Here is a 25,791-nt window from a genome sequence, read left to right on the forward strand (position 1 = left end):
AGACTAGTTTGGGCTTCCTTACAACATGGCAGCCTCAGGGCAGCTGGACTGCTTACATGGCTTCTGAAGCTTTCAACAGGGAGTATCCCAAGAGCAAGGAGGAAGCTGCATGGCCTTTTATAGTCATAGAAATCACATAGCATCACTTCTGTCATACTCTATTGATCAAAATAGTCACAAAAGCCAGGCCAGTTTCCAGGGGAAGGCTCCACTTCTTGATGGAAGGATGACAAAGAATATGTGGACATAGTTTAAAACTGTCACACTGAGATTGGGAGAAAGAGAGAAGTAACTGAACTGTGGATAGCATGGGGATGTGGACAGCGGGGAGGGACACACCAGAGAGTCACTTTCCCCAAATACACATTTCCAGAAGGTAGGCAGACAGGCACAGGTAGACCAAAAGAGTTTGAGGGAAAAATCTATAAAAGGTTCTGAGCCACAGGGAAAGACTGCCTAACAAATCGGCTAATGAGGACAAAGCACCTGTCCTTGGAGATTTCCTTCAGATGCAAACTGACCCAAATCTGTGGCCCACTGACTTCTGTGAAAAAAGCAAAATCAAAGTCGTGTTCCTGCCATCTAAAGAATAACTATCACCTTGATCACACTCCAAAATCAAGGTAAAAGCTTACAGAGGGTCACAACAGGCTTACAATAAATGAGACCATGAAGGAACAAAGAAATACGAGAAGTGCCTTTTCAACTATACATCTGGGGATGCAGAGGGGCTGCCCGCACTGGGTGTGTACCTGAGTCTCCCCAGTTGGCACTGCACAGCACTCCAGCTCAGACCTGTTTCAGAGCCCAAGGAGGCAAAGCACACACCTCAGAGTGTTCTCTCTCAGGCTGTGGGAACGAATGCCTCTCAGATAGAAGTCTGTGGTCTGGTGGTGGTCCATGCAGAAAACCTACAAGACATGCTGCTGGCATATACCAACCTTTGAAATATCAGCTCAGATTAAAAGAGACCGTGGCAGAGAGTGTGGCCAATTATTCCCCAGTATCTATCCATTCTCCCTTTCTGTCTTTTCAGATATATACTCCTGGGTTTTAGTTGAGCATATAAATACCCAAATGATTAAGAATACCTTTCTCAGCCTCTCTTGCAGCTAGTTATGGTCATGTGACTAAGTTCAGGTCTCTGGATTAGAAATAAAAGTGATGTGTGCAACTTTCAGTTCATTGCCTTAAAAATGAAGCAGATATCCTGGTTTCCCCTTCTTTCCTCCTTCCTGATATCTGGGAAATAGTGACCTTTGCAGCAACCTTGGGGGAGGGCAGAGCTCCCTATTGGCCCAGACTGCTCATCTTTGGGATGTTATATGTGAGAGAATTCATCTTCTTTAAGGCACTTATTTAAGTTTTAACCTCCATCGTATTTTAGCCACTATATATTGGGGTCTCTTTGTTACAGCAGCTTAGCCTATTTCCTAACCAATACATAGTCCCTGGACTGTCTCTAGTCTTTTAAACTAAGAACCTAATGTCAGAAAGAATCAGAGAAGAAACACTAGAAACCAGATCCTAAAGATTCCCCCCAATTTGCTCACATCCCTGTTTTCTCTACATCTCCCATCTTCTGAGTCCCTCCTAATTGTCTGAAGTACATAATATAAGTCTTCCATGATTCCATGAATGACTGACAGTGACCACTCTTTCAGTAGATTATCACTTGTAACTCACTCAAGCCAGTTCAAATGAAGACAAAGTTTTGCTCTAGGTCCCAGAGGCCTCAGTGAAAGGTAGAGACATTGGGCCTCATGGGAGCTAGAGCTGGGAATTGGGAAGCCATCCAGGATAAAGCAAATACCCTCTCCATCCCTCTCTGGGGGCTGCCACCTCTGGCCTCTTAGATGTCCCCTCTAAGCAGACCAGCACTCTCAACTGTGAATTCTGCCCTTCCCAACTGTGGCTGCCACGTTGCTGGGTCCTACCTCTACACAGTGTTTGCTCAGCCTCCTAAGGCTGATTCAACCCTGAGTGTCTGAGTTTGAGACAGTCATTCTGATTTGCTGCTGGCCAGCCCATGAACTGACTGGTCGTGGGTCAGGTGTCTAAGCCTAGTTGGGTCAACAGTGGCTGAGGTGGCGGGGAACTGTCTTGGAAAGTGACCTTTGCCCTTCCAAAGGTCATGAGTGGAGCAGACAGTCTGGAAGGAGCTGAGGACAGGGCAGCTAACACGACATATTCAGTAGACGTTGGCACCCAGAATATATGGAGCATTAATGTGTACATGTTGTCAAACGCAAGGGCTTAATGGGACATTTCTCAAGTTAGTAGTGTTGATCAAAGGAGTGGTTATGTATTCCTGGTCTTCGTCTCCCACTGAAAAATAAGTTACTAGGAAATAGAGCTGCTGCTAGGAAGTCTCTTGATTTCTCATAGCACCTAGCAGTGCGTTCTGCAAAAGAAGACCTTCAATAAGAGCTGACCCACTGACGGTAATTTGAGCAGCGCACACATTACGTAGGGCACAAGATCTCAGGGAAGAGAACTCACCGAAGGGAAACGTGCGTAAGTGTCATTTTGCGGCATTTCAGAACCAAAGACTAACCCGACATAACCTGCTGAATTTCCAGAGAGAAACAAGGAGGGAGCAAGAGAGAGGTGCTGGGAGCATTGGGGGATATGACAAGATATCTGCAACATCAGAGCACATTTTCATTTCCCACAGGTCACAGAGCTCTCAGGTAGCCAAACTGGGGCCAAAAAAAGAAAGATATTTACTGGATTGCATAACCCCAGGGAGACTTTCAAGCCTCTAGTCAAGGGTGGCGGATGGAAATACCCAGCATGTGGCCATCTAACCGCCCAAGCTATTCTCATCCTGGAGAATTCACAGAATCTATTATTCTGCGGTCTCATTTACAGTATCCCCAAGTTGCAATTAGATCTCCCCTGCCAATGGGATAGCAAAGCTCTATTAAGACCCACGGAGAATCAAAATTCTCATTGCAGGCAAGGATAACCAGCCCCTCCTGTGAATTCCTTTACCAGAGCAGAGCATCTCATTTCTCCTGATTTTCCTCCTTGGGCTCCACCTTCCAACGGAAGCACGCAGGGAGGGGGCCTGGCAAGCTAGCCTCAACCCCCCTGACAGCTTCACGTCCCTCCACGCACCCCCCCCCCACACACACAAGCACACTTTGCTCTGGCCCTTTGGAATCTCTGTCTCTGAATGTGCTCTTCTCTCTGGCTAGATGCCCACCCTCGTGCTTGTTGCTGGGTCCATTTTTATTTACGCTTAACGTCTGGGCAGAGATTTCACTCCTCTGAAGGCTTCCCATATCCCCTAGGAAAAACGGTCATTCCCCACTGTCCCAGTCATGTCCTCGTGTCCCCCACGGCGTGCTGTTCCTTCCTCTATTACAGCATTTATCACATTTCGGGGTAATTATCCCTGGGGCGCTCTGCTTCTCCCTTGTCAACTATGAGCAACTGTGATGGGACTGAGTTTTGTGTTTCTTCCAGAACCCAGGTGGGCCAGGCAGTAGCAGGCACTGTGCAAATGATCTGTGTCTGAAGGAAGAGTCAAGACAGTGAAAGGGTACTGGGTGGGGAGCTGAGGGCCACAAGCTGTCCACGGACAGACACATGTCCCCTGCACAATCGAACAGCACAACACGGCTTGTCCTCCAGCTCAGAAAACTTGCAGAGAGACGGTAAGCCCCATAGTCGGTCCCCCTCCCCCGAAACCTAGTCCACCTGCCTCAGCAAGAGGCCCGCTCTGCCGTGTGTCCAGGCGGGATCTACCACACGCCGGGGAGAGGGAGGGACCGATGGGGGCAGAAGCCAGGACGGGGGAGAGAAGGGGAATGTAGGTGGGGAGCGGGGGAGACCGCAGAAACAGCTCTGCAGATGAGCATGGTGATCACCAGATCAGGAAGCAATTACTGTCGTGAATGGAGAATCATCCTGACTTGCTTCTAAACGAGGGACACGTTAGAAATCCTCAGCTGCCTGCTGTGGTGGTTAAAGAAATGGAGGCTTTCGTGATGCCAACACTCAGTTACTAAGAAGAGAGCCCCAAAGACACAGAAAGGCACAATCAACCTCTCTCAACCTCCTTTTGCTTCTTCCAATGAAGTCAGCGTTTCTGCCTCTCCCGGCCCAGCTGGGCTTTCAAACTCTCAAACGAAAAGTGAAGAAACGGCTTCCGCATTCCTCCTGTTAACTGTACCTCCAGCAGTTTTATTCTAGGTAAAGCCATATAAACTCTTTCAGGGTGACGACTCGCTCCTAGGACCCCTCTAACGACGCTCTTGACGTTGTCTGGCGGCACGAGCTTTGTGGTAAGTACTGACCACCCAAGATTCTAGGCTGTGACATTTTGGGTTGGATCCCCTAAACCCCAGACTACTATTTCTAAAAATATGTAAAGCTCTTTTCCATTCATACTTGAAAATGAAACAAAAAACTAGCACTTCTCCCATCTCATGCCCTCCATGGTTTCTCTACCAATCTTTGGCTGCGCAGTCACTTGGTTTTATCTTGCGACAGAAAGCAAAGGTCTCCTCCAAAAGCATAAGCTCCTTTTCCTCTCAATTACCCAGTGGGGGGCTTGGAGAGGAAGGGCAAAGAGCAGGCACAACTGGAAGATGCTCCGGCAGGTTCTCCGGTCCCACAAGATTAGCATCCCCACGGTGACCTGCCGCAGGCCATTTCTACCCCTGGCCACCCCCATGCAGTTTACCATCAAATCTTGACGACGCCAGCCCCAAACACTTCTCGAAGCCATCGGCCCATCCATCCCACTGTCATCACCTTCACACATCTGGTCCATGACTTCCCATTGCCCATGGAGAAAGTCTAAGGTCCTTCATGTGGCTCCCCAGGCCACTGCTGACCGCTCCTGCTTCCTTCCAGGTTATTCTCCTCCTGTCCACCAGAGGGGGAGGGTGTCATGTGGATTTTCGGCCCTTTAAGTGCACCACGCTGTTCAAATGCTCAATCCTGGATCTTCTACCCTACAGCTCCTTCTGCCGAGAAGGTTCCTTCTGCCCCCACCCTGCCCTCCTCTTATCCAGTTAATTCCTCCGTATCCTTCCCATTTCAGCTTCAGCATCACTTTCTCAAGAAGGTCTCAGTGCCCTACAGAGTCCCGTCACTCGCTTCCAAAGCATCCTGTCTTTGCCTTTTCCACACACTCCTCACACCAGTAACCGACTCAATGCCTGTTTTTCCTACTAGGATGTAGGTGCCATCAGAGTAGAGATCACACTTATCCTGTTCCCTATTCCCACCTATTCCCATCTTCCATTCGAAGAGCCACATTTTTTTCCTCCCATTTTAACATTCCAAAACTGGGATGCATCTTAAAATCAATAGTCCGTCATAATTTGTCACCATTTTCTCTTTCTCAGCATAACATAAAATAATAGTGGGTCTTACACTAGATGGCATCTTGGTGTTTGTCAAAATAAGGTATGTCCCTGTATCTAATGGGCACAGCGCCTGGCACATGGCAGCCACCAATAAATACCTGATAAATACATACTGACACACACACACATTTCCTGAAGATCTGGTATTAGTCGGGTTTTTCTACATCACAAATACACCTTAAGATCTCAGTGACTGACCACATCAGAAATGTATTATCTTGCCAGGGGTCTGCCGGTTGGCTGTATCTTTGTGGCCTCAGCTGGGACTGACCCCAGGCCGTGGGTTGGGTTCAGGGCTGACCCATGTGACACTTTTCCACGGGCCAGTAGTATATTTGTCTCGTAGCAGATCACTGGAATGAAAGAGACCAAGCACAGGGGCACAGCACATTCCAATCTCCCTTCTTGTCCGTCTACCAACATTCCACGGCCAGAGCAAGCCTGGCGTCCACAGGTAGGGACACTTCCTCTGGCTACTGTCACAGGATAGAGCTGGGGAGTAAAGACCTGAGAGTAAGAATCCACCCACCATAGGCCCCATATGGAGAGGTCCGTGCAGGGACACCGACCTCCCATTTCCACAGCACTGAAGGACAGCTCCCTTAACGGACCATACAGAACATGGCCCTGGTCACCACAGGTGAAAGCCCCTGAGTTAGTAGTGGTGGTCTGACCTGGTCAGCAGCCCTCTGCCCAGCAGGCACCAGGACCCTCCTCCTTGGTTCCCTCGGCTCTCAGGCTTTATCTGAGGTATTTATTTGAGAGGAGAGAGTAAGAAGCAGTCACCATCCCTAATCCTTTCTTTCTGCAGCTGATTATTTAACCATTGTAAGCCTAGGCTCCAGGTCCCAATCTGAGTGGGTGGCTGGCTATTTTATTTATTAAAATTTTTTTTAATTGAAATATAGTTGATTTACAATGTTGTGTTAATTACTGCTGTACAGCAAAGTGACTCAGTTACACACATATGTGTATATATATTCTTTTTTTTTTTTACATCTTTATTGGAGCATAATTGCTTTACAATGGTGTGTTAGTTTCTGCTTTACAGCAAAGTGAATCAATTATACATACATATATGTTCCCATATCTCTTCCCTCTTGCGTCTCCCTCCCTCCCACCCTCCCTATCCCACCCCTCCAGGCGGTCACAAAGCACCGAGCTGCTCTCCCTGTGCTATGCGGCTGCTTCCCACTAGCTATCTATTTTACGTTTGGTAGTGTATACATGTCCATGCCACTCTCTGTAGTAGGTCTGTGTCTTTATATATTCTTTTTTTTAATATTCTTTTCCATTATGGTTTATCACAGGATATTGAATATAGTTCTCTGTGCTGTACAGTAGGACCTTGTCATTTGCCCATTCTCTATATAAAAGCTTACATCTGCTAACCCCACCTCCCTCTCCACCCTCCCCTAACCCCTTCCCCCTTGGCAACCGCCAGGGTGACTGGCTAATTTAGCTCAGCTGGGGCATTAGGACCAGAGGGTGAAAGACCCAAGTCCAACTGTCCTAAGGTGACTGGACAACAGAAGTGTTGATGGTCTTGGTCAGGACTTTAAGGAAACTTGGAGGAGTTCTGGTGCCCTGATTTCAGTCCCAGGGCTGTTGTGGAGACAGTTAATGAGGCGTGCACACCAGGTACAGAAAATGAACATCTCAGAATGCAACCTGGGAGATGCCCTATTAACCAAGCACAGCTCTAGCCAGCACCTCTCCCCACCAGGAGGATGCACCCTCAACTGTCCCGATTCCATGAAGGCACCGAGTGCTTTCACGGCTCCCTTACACCCTCATCTCCCTTTGCTTTTGCACGTTGGTCACTTTCCAGCAGTTCTGTGTCTCTTTGTTTGTATTTCTGCTGTGGCACTTGGCGTAGGGCTGCGCTCTGCCTGAGTGTGACTTCTGGGGAGCCGTATGGCTTTGCTAGGGCTGCTGTAACCAAGCACCACCAACTAGACAGCTTCAACAACAGAAATTTCCCGTCTCACGGTTCTGGAGACTGGAAGTGCCTCTTCCCCAGCCTCTGGTGGTTTGCTGGCATCCTCTGGCATTCCTTGGCTTGTAGACACATCACCCGAGTTCTACCTTCATGTTCCCATGGCCGCCTCCCTCTGTGTATCTGTGTCCAAACATGCCCTTTTGATAAGGACACCAGTCATATGGGATTAGCGGCCCACCCTCATGCGCTGTGACCTCATCTTAACTAACTACAGTGCAATGACCCAGTTTCCAAGCAAGGTCACATCCTGGGGTTTAGGACGTCAACATATGAATTATAGGGGAGAACACAATTTAAGAGACACCAAGACCATTTTTGTATCCCCTGCATGCAGCTCAGGGCCTGGCACACGGGGGCACCCTGTTACGTGCCCCCTAACAAAAATGCCGGAAAGGACAGCTCATGTGCTCTCTTGCCCTCTCTCTCTCTCACTATCTCACACACACACACACACACACACACACACACAACTCTACAGAAGAAACAGGACAAAACTGTCACTGTTAGCTTCTGGTGAGTTGCCAAACCTCATGGCCAGCTTTCCAAATTCTCCTCTAAGCATTATCACCAGTATACAGCAAGCAAGATAAAGAAACGGCAACCCAATTGCCAACATACTCAAGTAACTATCCTGGCATTGGTGGCTTCTTCAGAAGAGCTTATCTTCCTGGCATTCCTCAGGAGGTGGGAAGGTGCATAGGCATCATTAGTCTTTCTGACTGACAGGAAACCTTGAGTACAAAGAGGGAATATGCCAGCCTCATACACAACCTCCCCTCTGAGCTCACAGGACCAAGGCCGGGCAATGTCTGCTGTTCCTGGTCCCAGGACAGTAATAACCAGACGGCTACATCACGGGGTGATGGAGGATGTTAGCTCGTATGTCAGAGGACGTGAGTTCCCATCCCTGGCTTTACCACTTACTCGCTGCGTGGACATGGCACAACTACGGAACCTCTCTGTTCCTTGGGTTCTTCATCTGGAAAAGTGGGGGTCATTTTCTGTGAGAGGATCCTCCTCTCACAGGGATTTTGTGAGGACTGAGTAGGAACATATAAGTAAAATGCTTGGAATGGTGCCTGACAGCACTTAACATGATGGCTATTCTTATAAACACCTGCTTGACCTTCCAAAGGACTGACTCAACATCACCTGAGTCTTCATAAGCTCTCTGTTACTAGAACGATCAGAAGTGGGGCCCACTTAAGAGGTATTCATGGTGTCGGTTCTCTATTATGCCATAACAAATTACTCCAAAACCTACAGGCTTAAAGAACCAAACATTTATTATCTCACCATTTCTGCGGCTCAGAAATCCAGGAGTGGCTGAGCTCTGGCTCAAGCCTCTTACAAGGCTACAGTTGAGGTGACTCCTGGGGCTGCAGACAGCTCAAGGTTGGACGAAGGGAGAGGCCGCCTCTGAGCTCACTCCTGTAGCTCCTGGAGGCCTCCATTCCCTGCTGGCATTTGGTCGGAGCCCTCCCCAGTTCCTTGCCACGTGGGCCTATCCATGGTGCAGCCCACAACGTGGCAGCCGCTGACGTCAGAGTGAGCAAGACAGATAAGCAAAACACACGTGGAGTCTTTTGTAATCTTATCTTGGAATTGGCATCCTATCACTTCTGCTGCTATTTTCTTTGTAGAAAGCGAGTCACAATTTGTACACCTATGTTCACAGCAGCATGACTCACAAAACCCAAAAGGTGGAGGCAACTCAAGTGTCTATCAACAGATGAATGGATACACAAAATGTGGTACCAATGTACAATGGAGTACTTTTCAGCCTTCACTAAAAAGGAAGGAAATTCTGACATACGCTACAGCATGGACGAACTCCGAAGACATTCCAGAAGTGAACCAAGCCAGGCACAAAAAGACAAATACTGTATTATTCCATTTATATGAGGTATCTAGAATAGTCAAATTCATAGAAGCAAAGGAGAACAGCAGCTGCCAGGGGCTGGGGAGGGGCAATGGGGAGTTGTTGTTTAATGGGTATAGAGCATTTCAGTTTTGCAAAATGGAAATGTTCTGGAGACTGCGTGCACAATAAGGTGAATGCACTTAACACTGTTGAACCATATACTTAAAAAATGGTTACTATGGTAAATTTTATGTTAAGTGTAGTTTGCCACAATTGAAAAAAAAAGTTAGTTCCAAGGTCCAGATCACATGCAAAGGGATGGGATTATACCAGGGCATGAACCCCAGGGGCTGGGGACCACTGAAGGCTGCCTGCCACATTATCATGTATCCAAAGTTGGAAAGAATCTATCTGTTCAGTTAGGACTGAATCCAACATATTTAAGGCCACCTGAGTGCTGGCCACAGCCAACATGCGCACGGCAGCACCTGCTGACCCTCAGATGCACCCTCCCAGGGAAAGTTCCTAGAAAGCCATATGCAAAGCTTGCTCCAAAGCCACTGCTTGTGGAATCATCTGGTAACAGGTTATGCTTCCAATGAATGAAGCCGCAGTTACAATTCGATTCCAGCACAGTGTTCTTTGGTCTCCAATACATCCCATCTGGAATCGAAAGGTACAGTAATGACTGCACTTTCATGGCCCCATTCCCGCCTCCGAGTCTTGGCAGGGTTCGCTGTTGCTTTGCAAGGTCAGCGTAAGGAAGGGAACTAAATGGGGACGAGAGGAAGAAGGAAGGAGAGGTGCACCCAAAGCTGGAGTCTCTCAGTGGAGGCACGACTTTTTCATAGCCTCAGCAAATTAGAAGTATTTCAAGCACCCTATTTCCTGTCTTGGGGTCAGTTTTCTTCACTCCATCAAAATAAACATTATAAAATATAATTTTCTTTTCCCACATCAACTGAAAGCAAAGATGCATTTTTCAAGGGCTGGAAGCCCAGCAGAAGCAGATAGGATGTGTTTTAACTAAATGAACTTGTGTACAGAAGGTGTCCAGCACAGTATCTGGTGTGGGGTAGGGCTAGATAAATATTCGCTATTATTAAGATGACAATAGGTCAAATCCTACGTGGTATAAGACGATACGTTGTCTACTCAGGATGCCTCTGAAATTCCTCAGGAAGACACTACAGTCTCTCAAAAGCCCAGTGTGGGTCAGGTTTTCCCCCAGCACGGGCACAACGGTGTTCCTTTTAACACCCAAATCAGCAGTCAGTTTGCTTTGGCAGCTACATGGTAGAGAAAAGCATCCCCTTCAATACCAGAATCACACTCGGAGCAGAGGGACGTTTACATCGTTAAGAGAGATGCAGGCTGGCCAAGGGAACGGAGGTCCAGATTACCATCTCATGCGCACTGGGGGGGCATACCCCCATCGAGGGAATGACAGAATCATCTGTTCTGTTTAAACAGTAATAATAATACTTCTTATGATTATTTTAATAGATTATGGATACTTGAACTCACATAACTTTAGCACGTGTACAGTGTAATACCGCACAAGGTACAAATTAAACACAGCTTAATAACAACACCTTACAAAGAAATCTTTTCTAGTCTTCAGCACTCACTGAATCCACTATGTGCAGGGCACTACCTATGCTACCAGGTAGGAGCTGTGTGATTCGAGAGGCCAAAAAGCTTCCTGTTCTTGGGTAGCTAATGGAGATGCCTTTCCACAACAGGCATCCTTGCTCAGAGGCTGTCACATTGACAGCAGTGGACAGCTGTTACCCATGCCCTGATGGGACTAGTTTTCTGAGAGCACCTGCAAATGAGCTTATTTTCTAAAGGGAGGTCGTTGGGTATGGAAGGCACAAAGCTGAGATTCTAAGGTAAGCTGCTCCGAGTAAGGCATTTGCCAAGAGTTGGGCTTTGTGTGTGTGTGCCCACCACCAACTCTTCCTACCCCTCCTGCTTATAATATGAGAGTACAGTATACAGAGAGAAACGAGCTGGACTTGAACCAGCCTTCAGAGGAACAGTTCTTAAGGGCAAGCAAAAATCTGCTTCAGCAAAATGCTGGGATAGGCATGGGCTCGGGGGAGCATTGTAGGTGCTGCTAAAAGCATCAGGACGAATTCCCTAACTTCCAAGTTTTAGACTTGAAAGTCCTTTTGTTGACCATCTCAGGGCACCATTAGTGAGTCTAGGATACATACACGCATAAGAAACAATATATATGGAAAATTTTTCTCAATCCCGCCTATCTAAGCTAATTTTTACTTGATTCTGCGATTACTGTTCTTCTACCACTGCCAGTGGCCGATGGCCCAACGCCATGTGCTTTGGTTTATAAAAATGTGACTTTGCATAAGCCTAGAAACACCTTGCCGTTCAGCACTGAATCAGAAGTTTAGAAATCCCCAGGCAAATGGCAAGATTAGAAACCTCTCTAAACTTAGTGGATAATAGATAGCAGTTCACAGATTTGCACGTGAATTCAATTCACCTGGAGGGCTTGTTAAACTACAGACTGCTCGGCAGACCTCCTGGGTCGATTCCGTGGACCTGGGTACATCCGGAGCTTTGCATTCCCAAAGGGTTCCCAAGTGATGCTGACGCTGCCGGTCTGAGGATTAAACTTTGAGAACCACGGGTGAGGAGAAGACACGAGGAGGGAATTTTCTAGGTCAGGGCAATCAGAGGCTAACTCTAGCCAAGACTCGCCCCCCAGAGCTGCTCTCTGTACAGATTTTGGCCAAGTCCACGTAGGTACACACTTTGTCTTCTCTCGTCTATGGACCTCAGGCACACGGATTGGGATGGCTCGTAATTCCTTAATTTGTGGCACACTCTCACCAGTGGTCTATGCATGACCCAGTCATTCATTCATTTTTAATAACATAATAAACACCAACCAAAATAACAGCCAGGACCTTGAAAGGAACCTGCACCTAACTTCATCTTACCTCCCATCTTTCCTGCCTCCCAACATATGAATTAACCAGCTACCCATCTTTCTCTTGCTTTTCTTTTTTACAGTATTATTAAATTTGTAAACTGTGGTACAGTCATACAGTGAAATACTGAACAACGGTCAAAACAAATGAACTCTTCCAATAAACAATAAAATGGATGGATCATAGCAATATAATACTAAGTGAGAAAAGTAAAGATTACATATGGACGATACCTGTTTATAACATTAGAAATATATACTTTTTAGGATGCCTTAAAATTAACATGCATTTTTAAATCTTTGTATTTTTTTCTAATCACTGAAGAAATAAATACATGTTTACTGGAAAAGAGACAATGAGTAAAGAAACGTACCCAGTCAGTTTTAACAGGGGAGAATATGACCCCTCCATGTCCTTCTGGGTTTCCTAAAAAGCTCCTCTTTCCATCCCCAAATGCACCCTTCAGTTTCCATCCAACAGCTCTGAGGTTGAGAGCTCTGATAGGAATAGGCAATTCATACAAGAGGAAACAAGGCAGTAAACAAACAGCCAGGGGAAAATGTTAACTTTGCTCATAATCAGAGAAATGCAAATTAAAGCATTTGGGGAGCTATCATTCTATGACTACTAAATCAGCAAAAATGGGAAAAAGGGAACAACAGTGAATGCCTGGGATACTACTATAAACCTGACACGCACAGATGATACTAGCAGCAATGGCAAAGTTTTAAAATTTTCCAAACAGCTGTATGACGAGGTGTAGTCATGAACTGTGAAGATGCCCCACTCTGCTGAATTTATCCTGAAGAAGTAACTCAATGGAAAGAAACAACCTAGGTGGCCTCCACCAATGCAACAATTTAGAAAACCACAGTAGAGCACCGAGACGGTGTGCAGTGCAGCGGGACAAATTACAATTTTGAAGAGAAAATGTATATTTGATATTTAATGCGTGAGAAATAAAATGGTAGGTGCATTATGGTTAGAACCATGTGTACGAGGGTTTCGAGGTAAAGAGCAGAAATTAACATGGCTGTTGCATTTGAACGTGGGATGGGTGTTGTTTTCTTCAGTGTTACTGTGCTGTGGTGTCGTAATTATTTTTTTTAGAGCTTGAGGGGCTCCTACCTTGAGAACTTTCACAGCTTTCCTCGTCGCTGTTGTCTTGACAGTTATTTTGCCCATCGCAAATGAAGCTCTTGTCAATGCAGAGGCCGTTCTTGCAGTGGTAGCGGGCAGTGGAGCAAAGCAAAGGGTTTGCTGCTGTGAAGGGAAACCAGAGCAGATCACCAGGGAGGTTAGCCAGTCCCCTTAGGACCCCCCGCACCTTCTCCAGCCAGGGGTATGCCCGGCTCGGGAAGTAGCAAACTCATCTTTTAGGATGGCTGACTCAAAGCCCATCCTGGGAGACTGGTCAGGGAATGACCTGGACAGGATGAGACTTACTCTGCTCCATTCTAAAAGCTCCTTCTCCCAAGTCATCATGCTGATGTCCTATAACCACACCAACATGGCCAGAGGGCAACGCCTCGCCCTAACTGGTCAACCGCTAGGCGGGCCAGCAGCCTCTGAGGGGCCTGGGGCAAAACCCGAATCTCCCAGGAGAGTCAAGAGTGGAATGGTCGGTAACATAAGAGACACACAGAAAAGAGCAAAGCCAGACGGAGTAGATGGGTCGGAGATCCGTGAACCTCTGCCACTGATGGAGTGACGGCACGATCTAATCCAAGGCCTATGTCGGATCCTTCTGGTTCCCTAACTATGGACCAGTCTGGTAAGTCCTCATGTTTCCTTCTGGCTCACCGAGGTGAGCTCCATCTCTGCTTTGCAATCAAAGAAGCCCATGAACCCACTGGCTCAGTCTGAGCAGCTCCCTGTTGCAGGCACTTTCAGGAACCCCCCCAAAAATGACAGAAATGGCCCTTCCCCTCAAGGAAGAAGGTCGCAACCAGCTAGCATAAGGTCAGCACAAAACCACTGAACAACATGTAGGCAAATCTCCATGGAAAATCGCTATTTCTACAGCACGATTTATCTTGCTTCCTCACTCCTTGCAGTGCAATTCAAGCTCTTTCCAGGGCTCTATTTTCAATCAATAAAGCAGCAAAGTAGAAATTACTCCAGCCCCCAGTCTGCCATTTATTAGCTGTGTGATCTTGGGTAACTAACTTCACTTCTCTGAGCCTCAGTTCCTTTATCTGTGTGCAGGACTGACTCCATAATTTGCAGGGCCTAGAGCAAACTGAAAATGCAAGGTCAACTGTTCAAAAATTATTTAAAACTTCAAGAAGATAAGTGCTGGGCATTAAACCAAGAGTGGCGTGTTTCTAAGCTAAGCACGGAGCCTGTGCAGGTCACAGGTCCATGAAGCTAGCCCTGCTACTTACAGCATTAATTTAAGCATCAAAGGAGATGACATGTGAGAAAAATGTACACAGCAGAGCCTGACATGTAGCACAGGCTCAAGAAATGTTGGACGTGCTCCCCGAGTTATGTCTGCCTCAGCCCCCCAGAGTGTGGTCCTCCCTGAAGGAGTGATATTGGTGATAACGAAGAGGGGTCATCATGGGATCTCGGGTCACAAACTGAGCCGGCATCTGCATCATACGTGGTACGAAGAGCACCAGAGCGGGACGGCACAGCCATCACTGAAGACGGCTACGGGATCAGGAACAAGCCAGCGCTGGCATCTCCGGATGGTCCTCACCAGCAGGATGGCAGTTGTAATTTATCTTCCCCATACGCCTCACGGAGCGATTGTTAAGATGCACAGAGATCACAGCTGCAGACTTCACAGGGCCCTGGAAACCCAAAGGCTGTGGAGTTTTTTAGTTTTTAACTGTTCAACTCAGAAAGTTTGATTTGAAAGGTCAGAGGAGGTAGAGGGATGGGGAAGCCAGCGTTCTTAGTTTTGAAGATGATGGACCAGCGTGAAGGTAAGCAAAAGGAGTCTGGCCTGAAAATGGAAGTTGTAATTATTTAAATCGCTGTGGGCCAGAGAACGGCTCCACTTGATCGTGCTGAAACCAGGGTCTGACCTCAGCCAAGACCAAAATGGGGAAACCCGAAACCAGAAGTCACATTTGGTTTCTGTCCCGGGCAGCGCTCCAAACCCTTCAGCATCCCACCACGGTGGCCTCTGGCTTCCCTGGGACCTTGTGGGTCACATCTACGCAGCCAAAGCGTCAGCAACGATCAGCTCACTCGAATGGACAGCCTTGGAAAGGCACCTGAACTGCTCCAAGATGGAGCTGCTGCAAACTTATGTGAACCGCCCCAGCAGGGAAGGGGGTGCTGAACCAACCCTGCAGACGCGATGGCATCTACTGACTTCTCGTCAGCCTTAGACCCTTTCAACCTCACAAACTTTCCCAAGGAAAAGAAGTCACATATGTGTGCGTGTGCACGTGTGCATATACACGCAAACCACATATATGTGTATATATGTACGTATGTGTATATCCAGATCACACATATCTTCAAATGAATTAAGGCTGACTATATCTTAAGACACAGCTCTACTGATAAAGAATCCACAGGGACTGAAAACCAATTTCAGTGCATAGAATGAATACATATATTTGGTATTAATGCATACAACCAAAGGACTAGGACCAGAATACAGAAAGAACTCTCACAACTCAAAAGAAAAAAGACAGGGCTTCCCTGGTGGCACAACGGTTGAGAGTCCGCCTGCCGATGCAGGGGACACGGGTTCGTGCCCCGGTCCGGGAGGATCCCACATGCCGCGGAGCGGCTGGGCCCGTGAGCCATGGCCGCTGAGCCTGCGCGTCCGGAGCCTGTGCTCCACAATGGGAGAGGCCACAACAGTGAGAGGCCCGCGTACCGCAAAAAAAAAAAAAGAAAAAAGACAAACAACTCAACAGGAAAATAGGCAAAGGACATGACAGGGCAATTCCCCTCAGAGCAATGGCAAACGCTCAATAACAACTTGAAAAGATGTTGACTATGGCCAGTAATGAAGCACCACTTTAACCGCAGCAGACTCGTCACTTAAGGTCTTAAAATCCCAGGTTGTTGGCCAGGATGGGGAGGGAGAGGAAGTCTCAGAGACTACTCGTGGGAGTGCAAATTGGCAGATCCACCTTGGAGACCCACTTAGTGATACCTGGTGATATTTAAGGGGCATATGCCCCATGGCCCAGTCATTTCACTTCCAGCTACACACTCAGGGGAGAATCCTGAACAAACAGAAACGTGTGCTGAAGCACTGCTTGTAAAATAAAAATATTAGAAATGACCCAAATGTTCACCCACAGAATTAATACCATGTGCTACACTGTTAGAATTCTACAGGAGGGGATGGCTAGCTTTCACTGTACAGGGCCAGATAGTAAATACTCTAGGCTTTGCTAACGTTTGGGTCTTGCACTGTGTCTTAACTACTCAACTTTGCCATTGTGGTACAAAGCGGCCATGGACAATTCATAAACGAAGGGCAGGACTGTGCTCCAATAAAACTTGATTTACAGGTAGTAAGTATGTTTAAAGTAAGTAACTTTCAAAACAGGGCGTAGGCCAATTTGGCCCAGGGGCTATCGTTTGCCAACCCTCGCTGAACAGCAGTAAAAAATGAATGAACCAGGGCCTCCCTGGTGGCGCAGTGGTTGAGAGTCCACCTGCCAATGCAGGGGACACGGGTTCGTGCCCCGGTCTGGGAAGATCCCCCATGCCGCGGAGCAGCTGGGCCCGTGAGCCATGCCTGCTGAGTCTGTGCGTCTGGAGCCTGTGCTCCACAACGGGGAGAGGCCACAACAGTGAGAGGCTCGCGTACCGAAAAAAAAATTAATGAACCAATAAACAATAAGGTCCTACTGTATAGCACAGGGAACTATATTCAATATCCTGGGATAAGCCATAATGGAAAAGAATATAAAGAAGAATGTATATATGTAGATAACTGAGTCACTTTGCTGTACAGCAGAAATTAACACTGTAAATCAACTATACTTCAATAAAAAAAAGAATACAAAATCAAAAAAAAAGAATGAACCAGGATCAAGATGGATCAATCTCACAAATACAATAGAGGGGGCGAAGTTATAGAAGATATATGCAAGTTATATAAGAATAAAAGTTACAGAAGAATATGTATAGTGTTGTACCAATTAGATGAAGTTACCCATGCAAAAGAATACTATCAATTATTGAAGATACAAAAATATATACTTGCATTGGAAGAAACAACCCTAAGTTCAGGACAAAGGATGTCTCTGGAGAGAAGGGAGAAGGATAGGGTCAGAAAGGGGTGTACTGTAGACTTATAATATTTGGTAACACTTTATTATTTTAAAAATCTGAAGCAAATAAGGTGATATGGTAATGACTTTTTTCACTGAGCTATAACTGACATATAATATTGTATTTGTTTCACGTGTACAGCAGGATGCTTTGATATATGTATATACTGCGAATGGTCACCACAGTGAGTCAACAACCATCGCCTCACACAGTCACAAGAATCTCTTTTGTGATGAAAACTTTTAGGATCTACTCTCTTAGCAACTTTCAAATACACAATATGGTATTATTAACCATAGTTAATATAGTTATAATATTATAATGTATTATTATTAATATAATATAGTATTATTAACTTGTTAATATAGTTATAATAATTTAACCATAACTATAGGTAATATGATTTTTAAAACAGGCTGTTGGGAAACACAGGTGTTCATTTAATTTTACTTTTCCTTTTCAGTACGTTGGAAAGACTCCACTAAAAGTTTCTAAGCGTCTAGTCTGGCAGAGATGTCTCAGTGATCACTCACTTTCCTTTTCCTTTTCTCTTTTCCCACAATATTCTCTCTGGCTCAGGGGCTTCCCTGGTGGCGCAGTGGTTGAGAGTCCGCCTGCCGATGCAGGGGACGCGGGTTCGTGCCCCGGTCCGGGAAGATCCCACATGCCGCGGAGCGGCTGGGCCCGTGAGCCATGGCCGCTGAGCCTGCGCGTCTGGAGCCTGTGCTCCGCAACGGGAGAGGCCACAACAGTGAGAGGCCCGTGTACCGCAAAAAAAAAAAAAAAAAAAAAAAAAAATTCTCTCTGGCTCACAAACCCCTGTCTTTAGTATCTTTCACACTTAGGTGCCCTGTTGTTCAGAGAACACAGGTACACGCTGGTAAACAGACACACCTGGGATTCCTCCTTGTCAAGGGCTCCTCATAAAATACTATGTCCCCCCACCCCCAATGCAGGGCAGAGAAACAGAGGCAGAGGATGCTAGAGGAACCGCCCCCAAACCAGCAGCAAGCCAGAAAAAGGCCTCCGAACCATCAAAACACACTTTGGGATGTTATTGTCCTTTAAGTGCTGGGAGTGTCCTCAAGGTAGGGCCCTCCAGCCTTCCCCTCCCCCAGGTCTGTTGATTCTCCGGTTATGTAAATTCCAGCAAGGTTTGTGTTCCAGTTCCCAAGGACACGGCAAATTAGAAGAGAGAGAGGACACCGTTGCCAACCTGCAGACAAATTGCAAGAAATAAAAGCTGACAACCATGGGAGGGGACCACAAAGCTATAAAAAGCCACCTGAAGAATTCCAAAAGCAGAGCAGCCTAAGATAGCTTCAAAAGAGACCAGAAAGTTCTAAAAGGAGCCAAAGGCAACCCTGTATTATAGCCCAGTCTAAAAACTAACATTCCTAAGAATGGCCCTGCACTGTCACCAACAGAGGAAGACTGTTGACTGAGGAAGCCAAGAGGAGATCCCTGTTGTCAGAGGCACACTCACTTACCTAGAGTAAAATCTCCCCAAAGACCCCAGACAGCTCAAGTTTTGCTGTATTTCTTTCAGGACCTCTGCAGCATTTACCAGGCTTAAGCCAGATTTCAGGGTGCATGTATGGTGGACCAAACCTATAGGCTCGGGGGGGGACAGAAGTCAAGTCTTAGGGGTTTCTGTGATGCCGTGGATCCTCACCCAGGACCCTGAAACATAACTGATCAACAGACGGCCCATAAACTGACCATGAAACGCTTCCTACTCTGGGATGTTATATCTCTGCATCTTCTAGCAATATTTAATGTGCTCCACATGTATGTTTTCTTTGTCCTTCCTGAGGTTTCCCAGTCACTGAAAAAATGTATTATTTTACTCGCTTAACTAGGAAGAGGAACATTGCATTTTATAGTATTTATTTCAGTAAGGATGGAAAACTGTCCGCAGAGTTAACTTCAAAAATTCAACTGCGACTCCAAAGTTCCCCAGCTATTATTGCCACCACAAACACAGAGATCTAAGAATCTGTTTCCCAGCCCACAGTACTCAGGAAAGAGAAGCTGTCTCTCCCTGCCCAGGGGAGGGAGGAGTGAGAAGGTTAAGCTCAGTGGTTAATTAAACTGGTGGCATTCACCTCAACCACATCTGAAGGAAAGGACCCAGGGCCCACTGCAGTCGTCCAAAAGCAACTGACCGGCTTCAAGACAGGAAATGAAGCAATCTGTCTCCAGCGGGACGTAGGAAATGTCGCCTTTAATCCATTTAAAGTCTGTGAAGTCGGCCCCTCTCCCACCTCAAAGGGTTCTTGACAAAACACATCAATGAGAACCTCCTGGCCACCAGTCCCCACATCCCCCATCTGCTCCCCATCCCGCTGTGGTGCCCGCCCACTTCCTCGCCGAGCATCCCAACCTCATGGTCTCCGTGGGTATCTTGTCTTCCCAGCCCCCGTTTCCCTGGGAACCAGGCAACCGGGGGAGATGGAGCTGCTCCGAGACTTCCTCTGTTCCAGGACACAGGATGCCTGGCCCCAAGCCTCTCTGCAAATACTCCGACCCATTAAAAGCACTGCTCCTTTGTGGCCTGGAAAATGCTGGCAGCCTGGGCCTTCAGAGAAGAGGTGGCTTGTCTGTGGCCAGCTGCAAGTTCTTGCCTTCCTTTCAGAGTCCACCCACAGGACCTCTCCCAGCAGCCCTTGGCCCCCGAGACAGATCAGGGCCATGTGCAGCCGTCTTCCGTCTTCCGAGTCTGCAGGAGGGGAGGGGCCCCCACTCTGGTAAAGCAGGAGGCGGCAAAGGTTCCTCAATCCCGTCTGCCTTTTCCCCAGCCTCTAAGGACCCGAAGGATCCGAACTTTCAGAACCCTTCGAGAGGCAGTGCAGTGGCAGTGGCAGACCCTGATTCATTGCTAATGGCCGTTTGTTTCCTCATCCTTGTAAAGGCTTCCTGGGCCTGGCTACCTCCTGTCCAACCCCCCAGCCTGTCTCTCGGCAATTTCGACTTCACTGCTTCAACCACCACCCTTCTGTGGATGGCTCCCCAAGTCTTCCCTCCAGCGATAATCCTCTTTCTCTCGAGGCTTCGTGGACACCTCTGCCTGAAGACCCCCTCACCTCAAGCTCTGCATGTCTGAAACGGACATCCTTCCCTCTCTCCCCAACCTCTCCCTCTCTTCTTGGATCCACTTCCATTAAAGGGACCACCACGTCCCAGCTCCCCGGGCTCCAGCCATGCTTGACCTTCTCCCTCTCCTCGCTCTGCACTCAGCTCAGAATCAACTGCTCCTCGTTGCATATAAAATACAATCCTAGATCGTTAACTTTTTTCTCTTCCAGTTTTACTGAGATATGATTAACATACAGCACTGTATAAGTTTAAGGTGTACGGCACGATGATTTGATTCACATACATCATGAAATGATTATCACAATAAGTTTCGTGAACATCCATTATCTCATATAGATACAAAATTAAATAACTAGAAAAAAATTATTTTCCTTGTGCTGAGAACTGTTAGGATTGACTCTCTTAACAGCTTTTATATATAACGTATAGAAGCATTAATGATATGTGTCATGTTGTACATTACATCCCTGGTACTTATTAACCAGACTCTTAACTTTTCACAACCTGCCCCAGCCTACCCTTCCGAGCATACATTTTTCTGTAATGATTAGCAGTGAGGGTGAGAAGTTCACCTGGGTTCAAATTTCAGCTCTACCACTCACTAGCCACGTGATATTAGGAAAATGCTTTAACTTCGTTCAGCCTCAATTTCCTTATCTGTAAAATGAAAATAAGAATAGTGCCTCTGTCTTAAGATTTTGTGAAAATTAAGATAATGCACCCGATACAAATGAACCTATTTACAAAACAGAAATAGAGTCACAGATGTAGAAAACAAACTTACGGTTACCAAGGGGGGATGGGGGGAGGGATAAATTGGGAGATTGGGATTGACATGTACACACTACTGTATATAAAATAGATAACTAATAAGGACCTACTGTATAGCACAGGGAACTCTATTTGATACTCTGTAACGACCTATATGGGAAAATAATCTAAAAAAGAGTGTTTATATGTATATGTATAACTGGCTCACTTTCACTCACCTGAAACTAACACAACATTGTAAATCAACTATACTCCAACAAAAATTAAAAAAAAAAAACTTAATGCACCTGAACAACTGAGAATTGCATGTGGCCCACAGCAGGTGCTCAATAAATGCTTGTAATAATAATTATCATTGGGGATACACAGTATAGTGGTTAAGAGTTCAGACCCTGGATTTATACTGCCTGGGTTGATGTTACAACTCTGTCACTTACTGTGTGACCTTAGGCAAATTATTTAACCTTTCTATGTCTCATTTCCTTATCTACAAACAGGGAGTCATAATGTTATCAGCCTAAAATATCACGCGTGTAAAGCATATAGAAATGTGCCACATACATAGTAAGTACTCAGTCACTGTCAGTCAAGTGGCTTCTTATGCTCTGCACAGTCTGCATACCTCACTGCTGAGCCCTTAGCCTAAAAGACTCCACGGAATCGTATTGCCAACTTTTAAATGGCACCCATCTTCCCAGGTCCATCTCCTTCAACAACTCCCGCTGCTGAGCCCAGAGGCAAATAATCTCTCGCAGCAGTGGCTCCCACAGCGCTCTCCACTGTCAACCCATATTGTATTTATTTGGGTATGACTCCTTCTGGCTCCCTTGCTTGAGGATCACCTCAACATTGCCAGGGTCCTGCATCTGCCCCATCTCTTTATCCCCTGCAGCGTCTTGCAGGGTGTCTGGCACAGAAACTGTAGAAAGAGAATGAGAGTCTGAAAGAAGGTGGGAGCTGGGGTGAATGAACCATGTGCAGCCTAAATGTGCCCTCTGGGTGTACATCTGAAACCAAAGAAGAGGGCCAAGACATCCCCATGTTGAGAATATATCCTGACCGTCTGTCTTCTTCTTTAACCCTCTGTTTGATTAGCTGCTTGATCCACTCATTCCACAGATATTTAGTTTGCCTATAAATGAAGCACTCTACTAGGCACTGGGGATAAAAGAAAACCCAGTCTGTTCTTTTTTTTTTTTTTTTTTTTGTGGTACGCGGGCCTCTCACTGTTGTGGCCTCTCCCATTGCGGAGCACAGGCTCCAGACGCGCAGGCTCAGAGGCCATGGCTCACAGGCCCAGCCGCTCCGCGGCATGTGGGATCTTCCCGGACCGGGGCACGAACCCATGTCCCCTGCGTCGGCATGCGGACTCTCAACCACTGCGCCACCAGGGAAGCCCCCAACCCAGTCTGTTCTTAAAGAGCTTACACTCTAGTGGGGAGACAGGCAGGTCAATGTGCACTGAAGATAAAGCATGAGAAGTGCAATTTATTCCACATGCATTTATCCCGCGCTAAGGCTGAGCCAGACTATACAGCTGGCACTGGGAGTACAGCTGTGAACCATGCAGCAATACCGTCTCATGGCCATCACGGTGCAGCAGAGAAGGCAGAAAATAAACAAAAAGTGGTGGTAAGTGCAGAGGAGAAGCGTGAATCAGGGGAAGGAGACAGCGTGGGAGACTGGAGAGGAGAGGACTTATCTTTACAGGGTGTTCAGGGCAGGCCTCTGATTTGTTTGGGGGCGACCCAAGATGCTGTGCCAACACACAGGCTCGGCAGACCAGGAACAACTCCCTAAGGAAGCAGGTCGTACAGGAGCCTTTAAGGGGACCTTGCTGATGGAGCTTGGAAGCATAGGGTGCAAGCATCCTCCCGCCCCTCTGCTCACCCAGCCCCTCCGACGTGAGGCACAGCTCCCTGAGGCTTCCACTCATGGATCTGCTGAGGGGTGAAGAAGACATGTGGAATCTGATCTGGGTTGACATGAATAAAGCTACAGAAATACACAAGCACCAAGGGGCTCCGTGATTAAAAAATATAGACACACTGGCTGAGCAAGTCAGCTCTTTAGGGGGACAGGCAAGACTTCATCAGCAGTGGGAGAAAAACAGTCCAGTACACAGCGGGTTTTCTGAGCACAACTATGCTGAAAACAGCAGCAGAAGATCCCACTTGAAAGAATTTTCCACCGTGGTCACCCAGACCACTCTGCCATAACTCAGTTCCTGGAAGGAGTACCTGTCCTCCCTGACGGAGGACCGGGGGAGAGCTGTGCTGCCAGCCCATCCGGGCTTCACCGCCAGCCGAGGATGTCTGAGCCCAAGGCAGGAGGAAGAGGCCAAACACAGTAAAAAGGAGAAAGGAAAGAAGTGAAAGGGCAAAATCTCAGCACTGTGATCCTCTAGAAGGAAACACTGGTCCTTGCTTATCCTTCCTCCTGCAAAATGAATGCAAACAGTGGAAAACACATCCACAGAAATAAAGTTCTTTAAAAATATGACTCTCCAATTATTTGCTGAAGTCAAGACATCACCCAACAAAACTGCTCCTTTATCTTTTATTTCTTTTTACCATTTTATTATGGAAAATTCCAGTTACATACAAAAATAGAGACTGGCATAGGGAACCCCTGTGTTTCAATCACCTGGTTTTAATAATTACCATTACAATCCAAAAATGGGCAGAAGACTTAAACAGATATTTCTCCAAAGAAGACATACAGATGGCCAAGAGGCACAAGAAAAGATGCTGAACATCGCTAACTGTTAGAGAAATGCAGATCAAAACTACAAGGAGGTACCACCTCACACCAGTCAGAATGGCCATCATTAAAAAGTCTACAAACAACAAATGCTGGAGAGGGTGTGGAGAAAAGGGAACGCTCCTACACCGTTGGTGGGAATGTAAGTTGGTACAGTCACTGTGCAAGACAGTGTGGAGGTTCCTCAGAAAACTAAGAATAGAATTACCATGTGATCCAGCATCCCCACTCCTGGGCATGTATCCAGACAAAACTATAATTCAAAAAGATACATGCACCCCTATGTTCATAGCAGCACTATTCACAATAGCCAAGACATAGAAACAACATAAATGTCCATCGACAGATAAATGGATAAAGAAGATGTGGTACATGTATACAATGGAATACTACTCAGCCATAAAAAAGAATGAAATAATGTCATTTGCAGCAACACAGATGCAACTAGAGATTATCATACTAAGTGAAGTGAGTCAGAAAGAGAAAGACAAATACCATATGATATCACTTATATGTGGAATCTAAAAATATGACACAAATGAACCTATGAAACAGAAACAAAACTATGGACATAGAGACCAGACCTGTGGTTGCCAAGGGGGAGGGCGTTGGGGGAGGGATGGAGTGGAAGGTCGGGGTTAGCAGATGTAAGCTTTTATATATGGAATGGATAAACAACAAGGTCCAACTGTATAGCACAGGGAATTATATTCAATATCCTATGATAAACCATAATGGAAAAGAATATTTAAAAAAGAAGAATGTACATATATATGTATAATGAATCACTTCGCTATTCAGCAGTAACTAACACAACAATGTAAATCAACTATACTTCAATTAAAAAAAGGAAAAAATTTATTTTCCAGTATCTAAGCAATAAACCCATAATTAAAATGAAAAAGAATTACCAATACGCTGACACATCTGTTTCAGTCCTACCTCACCCACTATCCACCCCCCACCCCAACCCCAGCCCAGAGGAAAGGCTTGAAGCACATCCTAGATACCATGTAATTTCATTTTCATATACTCCAGTATATGTTTCTCAAAGATAAGGATTTTTTAAAAATAATAAACAGAATGCCATCCTTAAACTTAAAAACTTAATAATAATGCCTTAATATTAGATATACAACCACAATTCAAGATTTCCCAACTATCTCAATTTTTTTAACAGTTGGTTTGTTTGAATCAGGGTTGAAACAAGGTCCACATATTACATTTGGTTGGCTTGTCCCTTAGTCTCTTTGAATCTGTAGGCTCCCCCTTCTAATTTCTTTTCTTAGAATTTATTTGTGGCTGAAACTGAGTGGTGGAGAATATTCCACATTCCGGATCTGGCCGTTTATCTACCCATGGGGTCACTAACATGTTCCTCTGTCCCTGCATTTCCTATAAACTAGTGCTTAGTGTTAAGAACTGCATGTTCGTGTTCCCCCCAAATTCATATGTGGAAACACTAACCTCTAATGGATGGAATTAGGAGGTGGGGTCTTTGGGAGGTGCTTAGGGTTAGATGAGGTCATGAGGGTGATGTTCTCATGATGGGATAAGCGCCCTTATAAGATGATGATGAGGATTTCTCTCTCTGTGTGCACACACCAAGGAAGGCCATGTGAGGTTATGACCAGAGAGAGGGTCCACACCACCAACCTGACCACGCTGGTACTCTGATCC

At 46.3% G+C, this 25,791-nt stretch overlaps 1 protein-coding gene across 4 annotated transcripts in view; it reads right to left on the reverse strand.

Annotated features, from left to right (window-relative positions):
• Positions 1-25,791, reverse strand: part of LDLRAD3 (low density lipoprotein receptor class A domain containing 3) — a 279,192-nt gene that overhangs the window by 99,781 nt on the left and 153,620 nt on the right. For all 4 annotated transcript variants that reach the window (XM_060303355.1, XM_060303356.1, XM_060303357.1 and 1 more), the window contains one exon: positions 13,345-13,479. In XM_060303355.1, coding sequence (XP_060159338.1) covers positions 13,345-13,479 — 135 coding nt within the window. The remainder of the gene's footprint in view (positions 1-13,344; positions 13,480-25,791) is intronic.

This window comes from Globicephala melas, chromosome 8, assembly GCF_963455315.2.
Source record: "Globicephala melas chromosome 8, mGloMel1.2, whole genome shotgun sequence".
Lineage (NCBI taxonomy): Eukaryota > Metazoa > Chordata > Mammalia > Artiodactyla > Delphinidae > Globicephala > Globicephala melas.